Source organism: Carettochelys insculpta, chromosome 22, assembly GCF_033958435.1.
Source record: "Carettochelys insculpta isolate YL-2023 chromosome 22, ASM3395843v1, whole genome shotgun sequence".
Lineage (NCBI taxonomy): Eukaryota > Metazoa > Chordata > Testudines > Carettochelyidae > Carettochelys > Carettochelys insculpta.
This window is the reverse complement of record NC_134158.1, coordinates 21,818,156-21,833,267: the sequence shown is the minus strand read 5'-3', so window position 1 is coordinate 21,833,267 and position 15,112 is coordinate 21,818,156. Positions and strand designations below refer to the sequence as shown.

Sequence of the window (15,112 nt, the reverse complement as noted above, 5' to 3'; positions counted from 1 at the left end):
CCCCCCGGCACAGCCACGCGCCCCCCCGGCACAGCCACGCGCCCCCCCCGGCACAGCCACACGGTTTTCAGCTCCAGCCCTGCAGCTTCCGTTTTCTTGCCCGGCGCCGGGCTCCCCCGGGGGCTTTGCCAGCCCGTTGCGTGGCCGGGCGCTGCCCTCCTCCGACAGGGACCACCCAGCGCCCGGCCCAGCCAGCCTCGCCCCGGGGTGCCGGCCGCTGGGCTGGACCCGCCTGGGAACCGCTCCGCGCCTTCAGATGAGCGCCGAGCTGGGCGGCTGCGGGGGGCTGGCGTTTGGCACGGCGGTGGCTGGGAGGCGGCGGACAAGCCCGGGCCCCTGTACCTATAGGGCCACTTTGGACGGGCTTCCCCGCCCCTGCAGCGAGCCTACCGGCCGGGCGGCTCATCAAAGCACTGACGGCTTGTGCCGGCCCCCCCGGGCCCCGGGCTGGCACCCTCCGAACGACAAAGCGCCAGGGGAAATAACCTGGCATTGGTTCCTCGGGGCCAGCTCCCCAGCAGGGGTAAACTGGTGTCACGCCGGGGAGGCTGCAGGGCCAGAGCCCCAGCCGGGGGTCAGTCCTCGCACTCAGGGGCCCGGATCCCCCGCTGGATCCCAAAGGCTCGGACTCCATTAGCGTCAAGGGGGTCACAGCCCCCCCCCGCGGGTGTAACGTGGTGCCCCCGCAGCAGGGCCGCGCACCGCACCGGGGTAAGGCAGCCTTGCGCCCTGGCCGCTGGCGGAACCGTGCGGATCCGGCCCAGGGGAGGAGCTGGCCCTGGCACGGTAGACGTTAGGGCACCGGCAGCAGCGAGGGGCTTATTGCCAGGAGCCGCCTGAGCCCCCAGCTGACCGCCTACGTGGGCCTGATCCTGGATATTTAACATGCTGGCAGGGGGGTTGGCACGCGCGCGAGGTTCCCCTGGGCGCCCCGGCGGGACCGCCTGAGAGCCCCCTGGCCACGCTGGCGCTGCAGGACGTGCTGGCTAGCCAAGGGGCGCTCCTTCGGGCTCTGTCTGTGCAGCGCTGGGCACCCGGGGCCCGAGCTCAGCTGGGGCTAGCGGGTGCTCCTGGGGTATGAATCATAATGGGGGTGGAGCAGGGTGAGGGGTGAGCCGGACCTGAGCCGTCCGCCTCACTCGGTTACAAATACTGCCCAGGTTAGCGGAGAGAGTTGCCTGGAATTTAAACACCGGCTCCTTAAATCCGCTTCCACCCCGAAGCCTGGGAGGGGCGGGGACGTTTCCCCCTCCCCGGAGCGGTGTCGATGCCCGTGAGGAACACCCCGGCTCTGCCACGCACGGGTGAGAGCCAGCGGGTCTTCTCCTCGCGCTTTTAGAGGCACTGGGGCAAGTCCTCAGCTGGGGTAAAGTGGCACAGCTGAGCTCAGTGGAGGGACACTGATTTACACCGGCTGGGGAGCTGGCCCCATGGACTTCAGTGGCATGCCAGCTTTCTTCCATCCCTGGGCAGAATAAATTTTGTTCTGTGCACCGAGGCACGGGGGATGTGCACCACAGTCGAAGCCCAGGCTGCCGGCGGGGGGCGCGCTGCTGATCAGCTGGGCTGCACCCGAATCTGTCCTGGGCGGCTGCCCACGCGCTCAGCTCACAGGGAACACGGGTGGGAACCGCTGGCTGTAAACCAGGGTTCTGTGGGAGCCGCTGGGGAGATGCTGCTTTACACCCCCTCCAGGCGGGGGGCACTACTCCAGGGGTACGCTCGGCCCCTTGCACTAAACCTGCTGGGACACACCTGCCGCCGGCCCCCCAGCCAGCGAGCTTGCCCCACGCGTGGCCCCTGTGACTTCAGCCCACCCGCGGAGCTCCCGGGCGCGCACGCAGGGCGGCCGTAGCAGCCTGGCCTTCCTGGCGCAGGTGTCAGCTCTCCTGCCCAGCGCAGAGCGGCGGGGTGTGAGCCGTGCGGCGGGGTGCGGGCGGGGTGCACAGAGCCAGATTCCTCTGTGCGCAAGCGAGCTGGGGGGGGGCAGTAACACCCTGCGGGTGTGACACAGGGCGAGCCACGCGCAGCCGGTGCCTTGCGGTTTTCCCAGACTTTGGTTCCAGTGCCGGCTAACATGAAGTGGCTATTCCCCAGCCGGGGGACAGGGGTACCCTGAGTTACTGGCAGAGGTGGGGAAAGTACCCCAAAAGTTACTTGAGTAAAAATGCAGCTGCTTTCACTGCTGGATACTTGAGTACAATCAAGAAGTGATGTCTGCGTGTATGTCTGCGTGCGCGTGTGTGTGTGTCTGCGTGTGCGTGCGTGTGTGTGTCCGTCCATTTACTTAAACAGTTTTCCAGAGGGACCCCTGTGACTTGTACTTAAGTACATTACCCCCGCATACAAGCAGCTGTACTTTTACTCAAGTAACTTTGGGGCTACTTTTCTCACCTCTGGCTAGTGGCTGCAGGAAGGGAATCAGGTGCTGGGTGAAATCCACCAGCTGGAGTTACTCCAGGCCGGGCTTTCCCCCTCCAGGGTCCCCTGCAGCAGAGCCGGCGACGCCTGGGTTTGGCCGTGGGCTTTAATGACTCACATGGGCTGCGGGTTTGCTCTGAGCGTGCGAGGCGGCAGCGGGCAATGCCCCTTCTGTGGGTAGCCGCCCCTGTAACACCCTGCTGGCCTGGGGGCCCTCCCTGGGCGGCGTTGGGGTGACAGAGCTCCGCCAGGGGGAGGTCAGGGTTCCCCATTCGCGTGTGGCGTGGGGGGGGCTGATTCTCTGGGGCAAACAGCTGGTCCCCCAGAGAGCCAGCGGGGGGTGGCCATTGGGAAATAGGCTGGGCCGCGGCAGCTCCATGTGCCCGGAGAGCCGCCCCCTCCCCTTCGTAAGTGCTGGGCCAGCACCGGGGAGAGCCGCGCTGGAAGAGCGCCCTCGGGTTCTGCCTGGGGACGAGCTGGAGGCTGCCGGAAGGGCTGGGCTGGGACTTGGGGGAGCAGGAGGGGGCGTGAGCCGCCCTCGGTAGCGCGGGTGGCAGAGACCAGTCCGCACTCAGGGACCCCCAAGGGCAGAGCGGCCCCTGCGATCATCCCTCACCTCCGGCGCCCCTAACATCCAGCAGCCCTGTCGCGCCCCTCCGAGGCCCAGGCGGGGTAGCTCTTAAGGTGCTGCAGGCCCGCTGGTTCCTTGGGACCCGACCCGGAAACCTGGTGACCCCCTCCGGGACCACCGGCCTCGGAAAATTCGATCATCGCTCAGTGCTGGGGCGCGTCGATTTCAGCCGGTCGATGAGGGATGAGGGCTCTTGGAAGACATTTAGGAGTAAATTACAGCTAAGGATGAGCCCAGAACAAAAAGCAGCCCCGTAGCACTTCAAAGACTAGCAAAGGTGAGGAGCTTCCCTGGCACAGACCCACTTCTCCAGACCAGAGCCGGACCAGACGCCCAGAGCGCTGAGAGCCAGGGCTGGTAGCTGGACCCAAACTTTGTGGGACTGCAGGAAACTTGGCCACACCCATGATAAAGGTCCTCCGGCTGGCGAACATCTTGCCGGATGAGGGATGTTGCTGGATCAGAGCTGCCGGACGAGAGAGGCTCGGCCTGTGGCAGCGGTGAAGAGAGACAGAGGAGGGAAACTGCTGCTTGAGGGTGTGTTCAGGTTCCCTTTGGACGTGGTGACAAGTTGTGTTTTAATGGCTAGAAGGCTTTAATCTCCCCGTCCGCTGCCCCTGCCTGCTCCTCCCACCCCTCCAGTCTCCTGTACCTGCATGAGTTTAACTCGCCCCAGGCAATTTTGCACAACGGGGACAATTCAAACGGGTGCAAACAGAACAAACGCGTTTCAAAAGGACCACGCACATTCGGCGGCAGAACCGCAGCCAAGCAAGGAGCCGGGGACCTCACAGGCCCTGCGGCTTCCCAGCGGAGCAGATGCAGCAAACCAGCCCCCTTGGCGTGACCAGGCCCGGGGCAGAGGAGGGTTTTCCCTCAGCCCGTGTGTTGTTCCCCTGGTTACGTCTCCTCACTGCTGAGCCTCGCGCCTTGTTTCCACGCTGGTTTCAGATTCCCACAAGCGCCTCCTGCGCCTGACCAAGGAGGCCTCGGGTATCACATTTCTGTGCCCCAGCTCCGGAGTTACAGCCTGCCCGGAAAGGCTCCTGCCTTCGCCGGTCCTTCCACCGCCACTCCTGGCTCTGGGACGAGCCTCCAGCCAGAGGCTCCCACCCTTTGCTGGTGCGGACCCCAATTACCCCCCCCAAATCATTCACAGGCCCCCCAGCCAAGCCCATTCCAGCCAGGATGTGCGCTTCAGCCCCTGGCAAAGGGATCCGCAGCACGGATGTCCGCACCGCCCTTGGGAGCAGCGTTGGGAGGGATCTAATTGAAACACAGGAACTGGTTGTAACTTTGCAATTGATTTAAAACTTGTTTTCTACGCTCCTTGCTATTGACCTTCTATTTTTTTCCACCGACTCCCGCCGGTGCGCCGGGGATCCGCACACCGCAGGCTGGGGCCCACCCTAGGGCAGGGCCCTTCTCGGGCACTCCGGAAGGCAGATCTGCGGCGCAGCAGATGGTTTTAAAGAGGGTCCTTCGAGATCCGAAGCCTTCCCAAAACCGCTGTCCCCTGGAAGCTGGTGAATTGCAGCCGTGAGATTCCGGGCTCCCCTCCACCCTCCCCGCCTGACTCGGACAGCCGCAGGGCGGTGGGAGCTGGATTGTCCGCTCCGGAGTAGCCTCATGCTCCGTGCCGGCGACCCAGCCCTCTTCAGGCAGCCCCTCAGTTCAGAGGCTCCCCAACCCCTCCCTGGCTCTAGCTCCCAGGCAGCCCCCAGCTGTAACAGCTGCTGGCGAGTCCGGACCAGCCCCCAGCCCTGGCCCTGAGACCGCCCTGCCCTGCGCCTGTGCCGGGTGCAGGCCGAAGCTAATCCCTGGTTACTTGTACTCCACGGCTGGAAGGAGGAGCAGCGTGTGCCCTGCCCTGGGCAAAGTGTTGTGCTCCGACCCCCACTTGCTGCCGGTTTGGGCCAGGCCTAAGAAAGGGTTTAAACCTATGGGGTTCATGTGTGGCCTGGGGGGGTAGAGGGCTGGACTAAGATGTGAGTTCGAGCCCTGGCCTGCTTGGGCAAGTCCGCTTCCTATGGCATGCCTCAGTTTTCCCATCTGTACAATGGGGGCAATGATCTTACCCTCCTTTGGAAAGGGCTTTGCGATCGGTTGATGACAAGAGCACCTGAGGACCGGGGTCATACCATAAACCAGGCAAGATTTGCAGGCAGGGCTGGGTGAAGTCCACCCTGTGAAGTCATCCCCCCCGCCTCGCTTCAGACCTCCCCAATGGGTCATCCACCAGTTACGGCCCCTCAAAAGAAACAGCCATTGCCAGCAATCCTGCGGCGAGGAGTTCCACCGCTCATCGGCACGGGGCGCGTGTGGCAAACCTGGGGGGGGGTGCTCCTACCCGCCCCTCGTCAGCTCCGTGTCTGCTCCCCCGAGTGACCCTAGTGGAGGAGGAAAAGTAACTCTCAGCCTGACAAGTGTGGCAGATTCCACCCTGTGTTGCTAGGGAAGAGCTGCGGTAACCATGGCGACACTGACTGCTCACCGCCTCGCCCATGGCAGCGGTGATGGTTATTATCGCCAGTGATTGTTTCACACACGTGCCAGGCACTTCCGGGAGCATGGAGGAAGGCCGGCCCCGCGCCTGAGCCCCCCGCCAAACGCCACAGCTGTGGGCTCAGGCTGCCTGCAGACTCAGGCAGAGGTCCCTGCGCCAGGGACATGTGGGGGGGCTCCTGCCCCGGGGAAACAGGGGATTAGTGTGGGGGCGCTGTGCGGCTCTCGGCTGCTGCAGCTGTGCGACTGGGGGGGCGCGATCCAGCCCTCGGGTTCCCAGAGAAACGGGGGCCCAGCAGTAGAGGCTGCCAGACTGCAGAGCGTGAGACAAGGGGTCTCCCAGGGGAAGCTGCTGGTGGTGCTCAGCTGCGTGCGTGGCTGGGTCTCAGCTGCGCCCAATGAGTGGTTACCATCCGAGGGTGGGGAGCCCCGGTGGGCCAGTCTCTAGTCCACCTTGGTTCCGTGGCCCGCCAGGGACGTTGGTTGGAGGATTCTCCATGGGGCGGTGAGCACGGGCGTGTACCTGGCGCAGTTCACCCCCCTCCCAGACACCTGTTCCTTTTGCGGCACGAGGGAGACCCTGGCGTACATCTGTGTTGAGTGCGCCAGGTTGCAGCCCCTCTTCTGGCTCCTCCAGAACCTGCTGCTGAGGTTCTGGCTGCACTTCTCCCCACACCTCTTGATCCTGGCACACCCCATCCGCGGCCCCACTAAGTAGCAGGACCTCCTCATCAGCTTCCTCCTGGCAATGGCTAAAGTAGCCATCTATAACAGCCGGGAGAGGAGGCTGGCTGAGGGGGAGACCTGCGACTGTGGGGCCTATTTTTGCTCTGCCCTCCGCTCATGAATCAGGGCGGAGTTTCTTCTGGACAGTGTCCACTGACTCCCTTGAAGCCTTTGGGGAGCAGTGGGCGCTGTCCAGGGTTCTCTGCTCGGTGTCTTTCTCTGGCTCCCTTGTTTTGAACCTTTGACCCCCACTCCCATCCCTGTTCTCTTTTTAGTTGTCCCCAAATTCATTTGGGCCATGTTCTTTTGAATGGGGCCTTTTAGTCGTGGGCAGGCTGTGCCCGCCCCCTCCATGGTCTCCCAATAGTGCAATGAGTGGTTAGTTCTCAGCTGTGTGCAATGAGTGGTTCATTCTCAGCTGCGCGCAATGCATGGTTTTCAGCTGCAGGCAATGGGGCTGTTGGTTCTCAGCTGTGTGCAATAAGTGGTTAGTTCTCAGCTGCTGTAGTGGGGTTCAGGGGTCCCCAGACCCTGCTCCCCTTCTCAGGCAGGAGTGACTCTCACTCAGCAGGAGACCAGCGGGTTTATTAGCTGACAGGGCACAGCATCGTACAGAGGGGTCAGTGCAGCCGGCAGAGACAGCCAGTCCCATCCATGCTGGGGAGAGGAGGCCCTGAGAGGCCCCCCTCTGAGCCGGGGCCTTGCCCGCTCCTTTGTCTCCCTCTCTCTCTCAGCTCAGACCAACTGCTTTTCAACTCCCAGTTCCAATTCAAACCCCTCAGGTTCCACCTCCTCCTTTGTCTGCAGTACAGGGGTGTCACCTGGTTGCCTAGGTTACCCTCAGCAGGAGCCCCACACTGTGAAATACACACTCATATCCCACAGTACATCACAGCTGCATGCCAGGGGGTTGTTGGTCCCCGGCTGCGCACCGTGGGAGGTTGTTTCTCAGCTGCGCGCAGCAGGTCGTTGGTTCTCAACTCTGGGGCAATGAGCTGGAGGGGACGAGCTGCGTGCAAGGAGGTGTCAGAGCTCAGATCTGCGCCATGAGTTGTTGGTTCCCATCTCTTGCAGCGAATTGGAGCTCAGGGCCTGAGCTGTGCCGAAGGTTGCACAGACACGTGGAGAGACACGGCCCTTCTTCCGGGAGCCTCAAATTGAGATCGACAAGAGAGAATTCTTGCCCCAGGTGACAGGGGAACCCAAGGCCCAGGGAGATGAAATGACTTGGCTAAGGTCAGCCAGAGGAGGTCAGACTGATGGGCCAGAATCTCGCTGCCAAACAGAACGGGGACCTTCTCGAGCGATCCTTCCCCGTCCTCCACTCCCAGCATCTGTAACAGAGAGGAAGCCGTGCTAGTCTATACACTATCAAAACAAAAAGCAGTCAAGTAGCACTTTAAAGACTAGCAAAATAGTTTATTAGGTGAGCTTCCGTGGGACAGACCCACTTCTTCAGACCAGAGCCAGACCAGAACAGACTCAATATTTAAGGCACAGAGAACCAAGAACAATAAGCAAGGAGGGCAAATCAGAAAAAGATAATCAAGGAGAGCAAATCAGAGAGTGGAGGGGTGCGGGGGGGAAGGTCAAGAGTTAGACTGAGCCAAGTATGCAGACGAGCCCCTATAGTGACTCAGAAAGTTCCCATCACGATTTAAACCACATGTTAATGTGCCGAATTTGAATATAAAAGTCAGCTTGTCCACTTCTCTTTCCAGAACGGTGCGATAATTTCTCTTCAGTAACACACATACCTTGAGGTCATTGACAGAATGCCCCGTTCCATTAAAATGTTGGCTAACTGGTTTGTGGATCTGGAGTGTTTGCACAGCTGGCACCAGACGCCCAGGGCTCCTCTCCAGGGTGGCCTGGGACCCCCACCCTTCGCCAGCCGAGGCCCGGGTGCAGGGAGCCGGCAGGAGCGGGGAGCCTGCCACGCCTGTCGGAAGGGCCCTTTTGTGCGACTTACAAGGGCTGATTAAAGCCATTATTAAGAGCTGGGAACCCGGCAATCCGCACGGGGGAAGGAACACAATCCCTTTGTCGCCGAATGAGCCTCCCGGACTGGTTAATTGATGTTTCACCCTGGCACTGGTAATGAGGCGATTACATTAATTACAGGCGTGTTCCCGCGGGAGTTGCAGGCGCCTGCTGTTCCGGCCTGGTGCGGGTTGGCCTGGAGACACGTTCCCCAGGCGGCTCTGCGGCTCTGGGGCCACCGGGAGAGGCAGCGCTGGGCAAGAGGGGCCCCAGGCGGGAGCCACAGCTGGTGCTGGTGGGCAAAGCTCAGTCCACACCAACGGAGCAAGGCTGATTGGCGCCGGCCGGGGGTCTGGCCCCATGGAGCACCACAGAGCTGTGGCTGGTTGGCGCCGGCCAGGGGTCTGGCCCTGTGTGCAGGGAGGACACACCCTTAAGTCTGGTGCTCAGCTCCGTTGTGTCCTGTGGGGTGCAGGGTGGCCCTCTGGGGCCCGTGGGTGGGGGAAGCGCCGGCAGCCAGCCAGTCCCATGAGCCATCGGGGTTTCTATTTTCACATCCCTTCCTTTCCATTGCCTTTTTATAGCTGGTGCCTGGCTCCAGTTGCTATGGTGATGCTGGCGTTGCTGGGGGGGGCCTTGTCTTCGCCCACCAGCCTGGCACTGAGGCTGTGGCTTCTGCAGCGGGTGCGCCTGGCCTGGCGGGAGTCTTCCCCAGCCCATCCGGGGCAGTGCTGAGGGCCTTCTTCTGGGTCCCAGCTCCTTGCTGTCCAGCAGATGCTGCCTGGGGCATCCCCCGGCTGGCTGGAGGTGGCAGGTCCCAGTGAGTGAACCCACTTTTCTGGGTGAGCACCTAATGGGGCAAGGTTTGGCAGGGTCTAACCTGAGCTTTCTGGGTGCCAGCTCCCCCACCTGGGGAGGTGTCAAGTGCACAACCAGGAAACAGGGCATCTGTCCCTGGCCCTGCCACAGAGGGCGGGCAGATCACGCCCTGCCTGTGCCTCAGTTTCCCCACCCACCTTTTGTCTGTTTGGCCTGTGAAGTCTTTGGGACAGGGATTGTGTCTCTGCAGTGCCCAGATCGACAGGGCCTTGATCTCAGTAGGGGGCACATTGTGACATGTATAAAACTCTTTCTGTCTGGAGGCTGGTGTCTCAGACGTGGTAGCATACTCAGTATCTGCTTTAGAAAAGTATCGGAGGGGTAGCCGTGTTAGTCTGGATCTGTAACAGCAGCGAAGGGTCCTGTGGCACCTTATAGACTAACAGAAAAGTTTTGAGCATGAGCTTTTGTGAGCAAAGACTCACTTCTTCATATCAGATCATCAGTTCATCAGATCTGATGAAGTGAGTCTTTGCTCACGAAAGCTCATGCTCAAAACTTTTCTGTTAGTCTATAAGGTGCCACAGGACCCTTCGTTGCTGCTTTAGAAAAGGTAGTTTTCACCCCCTTCCTGCCTAGCAACCCAACTGGAAAACAGACAGTATTGTTCACCCCAGCAGCTGCTCTCCTTCATGGCATAGATCCTTTGAAATTCACAGTGGAGCCTGAGATAGAAATCAAAAGGAGAATCTCCATTCACTGCTAGCAGTATAGGGCTTATGACACACACCTAAGCAGTCTGGATCCCTGTCAGCAGAAGGCATATGCACTAGCAGCACTTCACATATACACCCTAGTCAGTTTATGATACTCCCCAGGGTTTGCTGACCTTTCACAGTGAATGATCCTTTGCCCCCTGCTCCAGCCTGTCCCACCTCGCCCATGACCAGACACCCCCTTTAAATGAGAGTTCTCAGTTCAATGCCCACAGCTGGAGTACCGTGCACAAAGGATACAGCAGAACTGCCCAAGGTTCAGACGAGCACAGCAGAGATGATCGAGGGGGCGCAGCAGCTCCATCCCCTAACACAAGAGCCAGGGGTCACAGGGCTACAGAAAGAGTGAGCTCAGGTCCTGCAGGGTGGCCCCACTGATGGCTATTAGTCACGAGGGTCTGGGCTGTCTCTCCTTGTTCAGGGTGACCCTAACCCCCTCACTGCCAGGGTAGGGAGACATGTGGCTCATGTTTGGGACAGTCCCACTCACATTGTGGCCCTGGGCACGGCCCCGCACCACCCTGTGCCATGAGCCCCCACAGCTGAATGCCTGGCTGTGCCCTGTGCAGCGTCCCGTCATCCACTTCCACACCATGGGGAAGGGGGCAGGCTGCCCAAGCGACTGGCTGAGCCTGATGCTTCCCCCCAGTGCTGGGTGGGGTCTGGCTGCGATGGACAGAGACATATGGAGCCATCGTCCCATTTGTGCACAAAGCCATTTAGGGGCAGACCGGGAAATGGAACTCAGGAGTCTGCCCAGCTCTAACCACTAGCCCACACTTCCCTCCCCCAGCTGGGGATAGAACCTAGGAGCCCCAGCTCAGACTGCCTCATGCTCTAACCACTAGCCCACACTTCCCTCCCCCAGCTGGCAGTAGAACCCAGGAGTCCTGGCTCACACCTCCTCCTGCTCTAACCACTAGCTCCCACTCTTCTCCCAGAGCTGGGGATAGAACCCAGGAGTCCTGGCTCACACCTCCTCCTGCTCTAACCACTAGCTCCCACTCTTCTCCCAGAGCTGGGGATAGAACCCAGAAGTCCTTGACCCCAGCTCTGAGTCCCACCCAGAGAGACCCCAGGGTAAGATCCCCACCCCAACCACAACCACAAGCTTGTGCCCTGCTCTGCTTCTTTACAAGGCAATGCCTGCTGGGCAGGGCCATCTGCAGCAGGTCCCAGGGGCAGGAAGGGCACAGGGAGGCCTGGCACATGCCTGTGGCAGCTGTCCCAGCCCGGCTGGTGGGGGCTGATGGAGCTGGTGTAAAGACACAGGCTGGATCGGTTCACTGGTCTGTTCCTGTCCCATCTGCACACTGAGCGTGGTGCTCCGCCAGGAGGTGTCTTGCCGCTCTGTGAGGTTCCTCTGTGCGGCTGCCCAGGGCGGGGGAGCCTTAGCTGGCTGAGCCGGGGGTAATTGCCATCATTAGCTCTTGTCACCGAAGCTCCCAACGTGAGTGGCAGCAGAAGGAGAGGGCGGTTAGCCCCTGTTTTACAGACAGGGAAACCGAGGCCTAGAGCGGGGTGGCAGTTTGCCTGGGAGTCACGCAGCAATCGCAGGCAGAGCTGGGAATACAATCGAGGAGTCTTAACCCCACTCCCACCTCCTTCTAACTACTAGACGCCACTTCCTTCCCAGTGCCAGGAGGACAGCCTGGCTCTCTAACTTCCCCGCACCACCAGCCAGCGCTGCGGTCTGCTTTCCCCTTACGAAGCCTGTCTGAGCACACCTGCAGGAGGGGGCTTATGGTGGGCAGGAGTTCCCCGGGGCTCACCGCAGGGAGGGTGACTCATCCCTAGAAAGCACAGGTCCTGCGGCGACTGCAGCAGGCTGCTGCCATCCCTGAGGTGGCCTTGTGCCAGCTCTGGCTCCCTGCCCCTTTCCTGCTCCTGGACAGCCTGGCTCCAGCCCAGCACCTGGCCAGGGAAGGCTGCGGAGGCAGCGCTAGGGCAGCCTCAAACCGGGTTCCCTCTAATAGTTCCATCCATGAGCAGAATAAATTTTGTTCTGCGCACTGATATGTGTGCGGACGCGCACCACCCATAGACACCCACTGCTGGTGGGGGGGCGCTCTGCCAGTCAGCTGGGTGGCACCTGATTCTCTCCTGAACGGCCGCCCACGTGCTCAGCGTACAGGGAACCTCCTTGTTGCCCAGGATTCCCCTTCTCGTCTGTGCTAGTGAGGGCTCTGTGTGGAACGAGGCGCGTCCAGCTGAAGAAATCAGTTCTGGCAGCTCCTCCCAGAGGCTGGGACTCCTCCATTGTGGACACTTCCCTGGCAGCCTGTGGCACGAGGTGAATCCAGCTGATCGCCAGCGTGTGCTGCCCTCTCTGGCTCCCCTAGTGTGCCTGGCTGGCCAGGGACCCCCCGGCACCATCAGGGCAGAAGGACCCGGTTCTCCGCTCCCTGGGATCCCTGATTCTCCTGCTCCGAGTACATCCCCTGGGACAGGGTGGGAGACTGGGGGCTGCTGTCATCTGGGGATCTCCCCTCCCCAGGTGTGTGCATGTGGCTGGAGATGCAGCTGAGCTCTTATTAAGAACGGCATCAAAAGCTCAGGGGCTCCTGCCGGTGTGATTTGACATCCTTTCGTTAAACCTCCTTAGTGTCACGTCCCAGGTGTAAGCGGCTTATCGGAGCTCCCTGCTGTTCTCGGGCCCACACTCTGGAGGGAAGGCGGCCCGTGAGTGTATCAAGTGCTGCCTCTGGCCCAGGGCCAGTCCTCCCTTTGCCAGCCTCAGCCTGTCACTCCTAAATGAGCGGCCAAAGGCAGCTGTGTGTGCAAGGCTGTGTGTGCAAGGCTGAGTGTGTGAGGCTATGTGCATGCTACTGTATGTGGGTATGTGTGCACAAAACTGTGCACAGATGTGTGTGCACGAGGGGTGTATGCACAAAGCGGCACGTGTGCATGTGGGGATAAGTGTGCACAAAAGCAGGCATGTTTGGGTGTGCTCTGTGTGTGTGTACCAAACTGTGTGTGTGCATTGTGTGTGCACACGGGTGTGTATGCACTGGGGGTGTATACACAAAACTGTGTGCATGTGGGGGGATGTGTGCACAGAAGCAGGCGTGATTGGGCGTGCTCTGTGTGTGTGTGTGTGTGTGTGTGTATGTGTGTGTACAAAACTGTGTGCAGGCATCTACTGGTGCATAACTGGTGTGTGTACAAAAACCACCTGTGTGATGGTTAGAGTAAGGGAGCCTGGGAGCTAGGAATCTCAGCTTTTATCCCTGGCTCCCAAAGGGTAGGGCAGTGTTTAGCACTGTGCGCGTGTGGGGGGCAGGGAGGAGTCAGGATTCCTGGGTTCCCTGCCTGGCCCTGGAAGGACAAAGTACCTTGAGACGCTCCAAGTGCCAGCAAGGTGTGACCCTACAGTGCTATCACGTCTCTCCCGTTCTCTCCTGTAGATCCCGTGGGGTCTGGCAGGCGGATGGAAATGCCCCAGCTCATGGTGCTGGCGCGGCAGCTGCTTCCCCCTTTCCTCACCAAGGCTCTGCTGGCGTCTGTCCTCCTGGCTGAGAACTTCCCCTCCGTAGGCGCCTTGGACACGGTGTCGGAAAGCAACATGACTTGCCAGGGGTCCAACCGGTGCCATCCGGGGGTGCTGCTGCCCGTGTGGCAGCCGGACAACCCCTCCTTCGGCGACAAAGCTGCCCGCGCCATTGTCTACTTTGTGGCCATGATGTACATGTTCCTGGGCGTCTCCATCATCGCTGACCGCTTCATGGCCTCCATCGAGGTCATCACCTCCAAGGAGAAGGAGATCACGGTCACCAAAGCCAACGGTGAGACCAGCATCGGTACGGTGCGCATCTGGAATGAGACAGTCTCCAACCTGACCCTGATGGCGCTGGGCTCCTCGGCGCCCGAGATCCTGCTCTCTGTCATCGAGGTGTGCGGGCACAACTTCCAGGCTGGGGAGCTGGGCCCCGGCACCATTGTGGGCAGTGCCGCCTTCAACATGTTCGTAGTGATCGCTCTCTGTGTTTACGTCATCCCCGCCGGGGAGAGCCGCAAGATCAAGCACCTCCGAGTCTTCTTTGTCACGGCCTCGTGGAGCATCTTCGCCTACATCTGGCTGTACCTCATCCTGGCCGTCATCTCCCCGGGCGTGGTGCAGGTCTGGGAGGCCCTTCTGACCCTCGTCTTCTTCCCTGTCTGCGTGGTCTTCGCCTGGATCGCCGACAAGCGGCTCTTCTTCTACAAGTATGTCTACAAGCGGTACCGGGCAGACCCGCGGAGCGGCATCATCATCGGCACCGAAGGGGAGTTCCCCAAGGACATTGAGATGGATGGGAGCTTCTTGGCCAACGACCACCGGGAGAACATCTTCATGGATGGGACGGCCTCCGCCTCCCCGGCCTTGGCCTCCTCCACCCAAGAAGAGAAGGAGCTGGACGAAAGCCGCAAGGAGGTGATCCAGATCCTGAAAGACCTCAAGCAGAAGCACCCGGACAAAGAGCTGGAGCAGCTGGTGGAGATGGCCAATTACTACGCCCTGCTGCATCAGCAGAAGAGCCGGGCTTTCTACCGCATCCAAGCCACCCGCATGATGACCGGGGCCGGGAACATTCTCAAGAAGCACGTCTCGGAGTTCGCCAAGAAGTCCTCCAATGTCCTGGAGGTGCCGTCGGAGGCAGAGGAAGAGAACTACAGCAAGATCTTCTTCGAGCCCTGCCTGTACCACTGCCTGGAGAACTGTGGCTCAGTCACGCTGACCGTGGTCTGCCAGCAGGGCGGGGAGGAGAACCACACCTTCTATGTGGACTACAAGACGGAGGACGGCTCGGCCAAGGCAGGCTCCGACTATGAGTACAGCGAGGGGACGCTGATCTTCAAGCCGGGCGAGACCCAGAAGGAGCTGAAGATCGGCATCATCGATGATGACATCTTTGAGGAAGACGAACACTTCTTCGTCCGCCTGCTCAACCTGCGGGTGGGAGACGCTGAGGGCATGTTCGAGTCCGACTCAGCCGACCACCCCAAGGGCCGGCTGGTGGCCCCGCTCATTGCCACCGTCACCATCCTGGACGACGACCACGCTGGCATCTTCACCTTCCAGGACAAGCTGCTACGGGTCAGCGAGTGCCAGGGCACCATGGAGGTGAAGGTGGTACGCAACTCCGGGGCTCGGGGCACGGTGATCGTCCCCTACCGGACAGTGGAGGGGACGGCTCGTGGAGCCGGCATCGACTACGAGGACGCCTGCGGGGAGCTGGAATTCAAGGATGACGAGACCGTGTAAGTACAA

At 60.8% G+C, this 15,112-nt stretch overlaps 1 protein-coding gene across 3 annotated transcripts in view; it reads left to right on the top strand.

Annotated features, from left to right (window-relative positions):
* SLC8A2 (solute carrier family 8 member A2) overlaps positions 1 to 15,112 on the top strand; it is a 67,698-nt gene that overhangs the window by 625 nt on the left and 51,961 nt on the right. For 2 of the 3 annotated variants that reach the window (XM_075016173.1, XM_075016172.1), the window contains exon 2: positions 13,269 to 15,102. In XM_075016173.1, the coding sequence (XP_074872274.1) occupies positions 13,292 to 15,102 (1,811 nt within the window). In that variant the 5' untranslated portion in view covers positions 13,269 to 13,291. Of the gene's footprint in view, positions 1 to 13,268; positions 15,103 to 15,112 lie in introns of those variants that run through there. The other variant, XM_075016175.1, reaches the window with a different exon arrangement.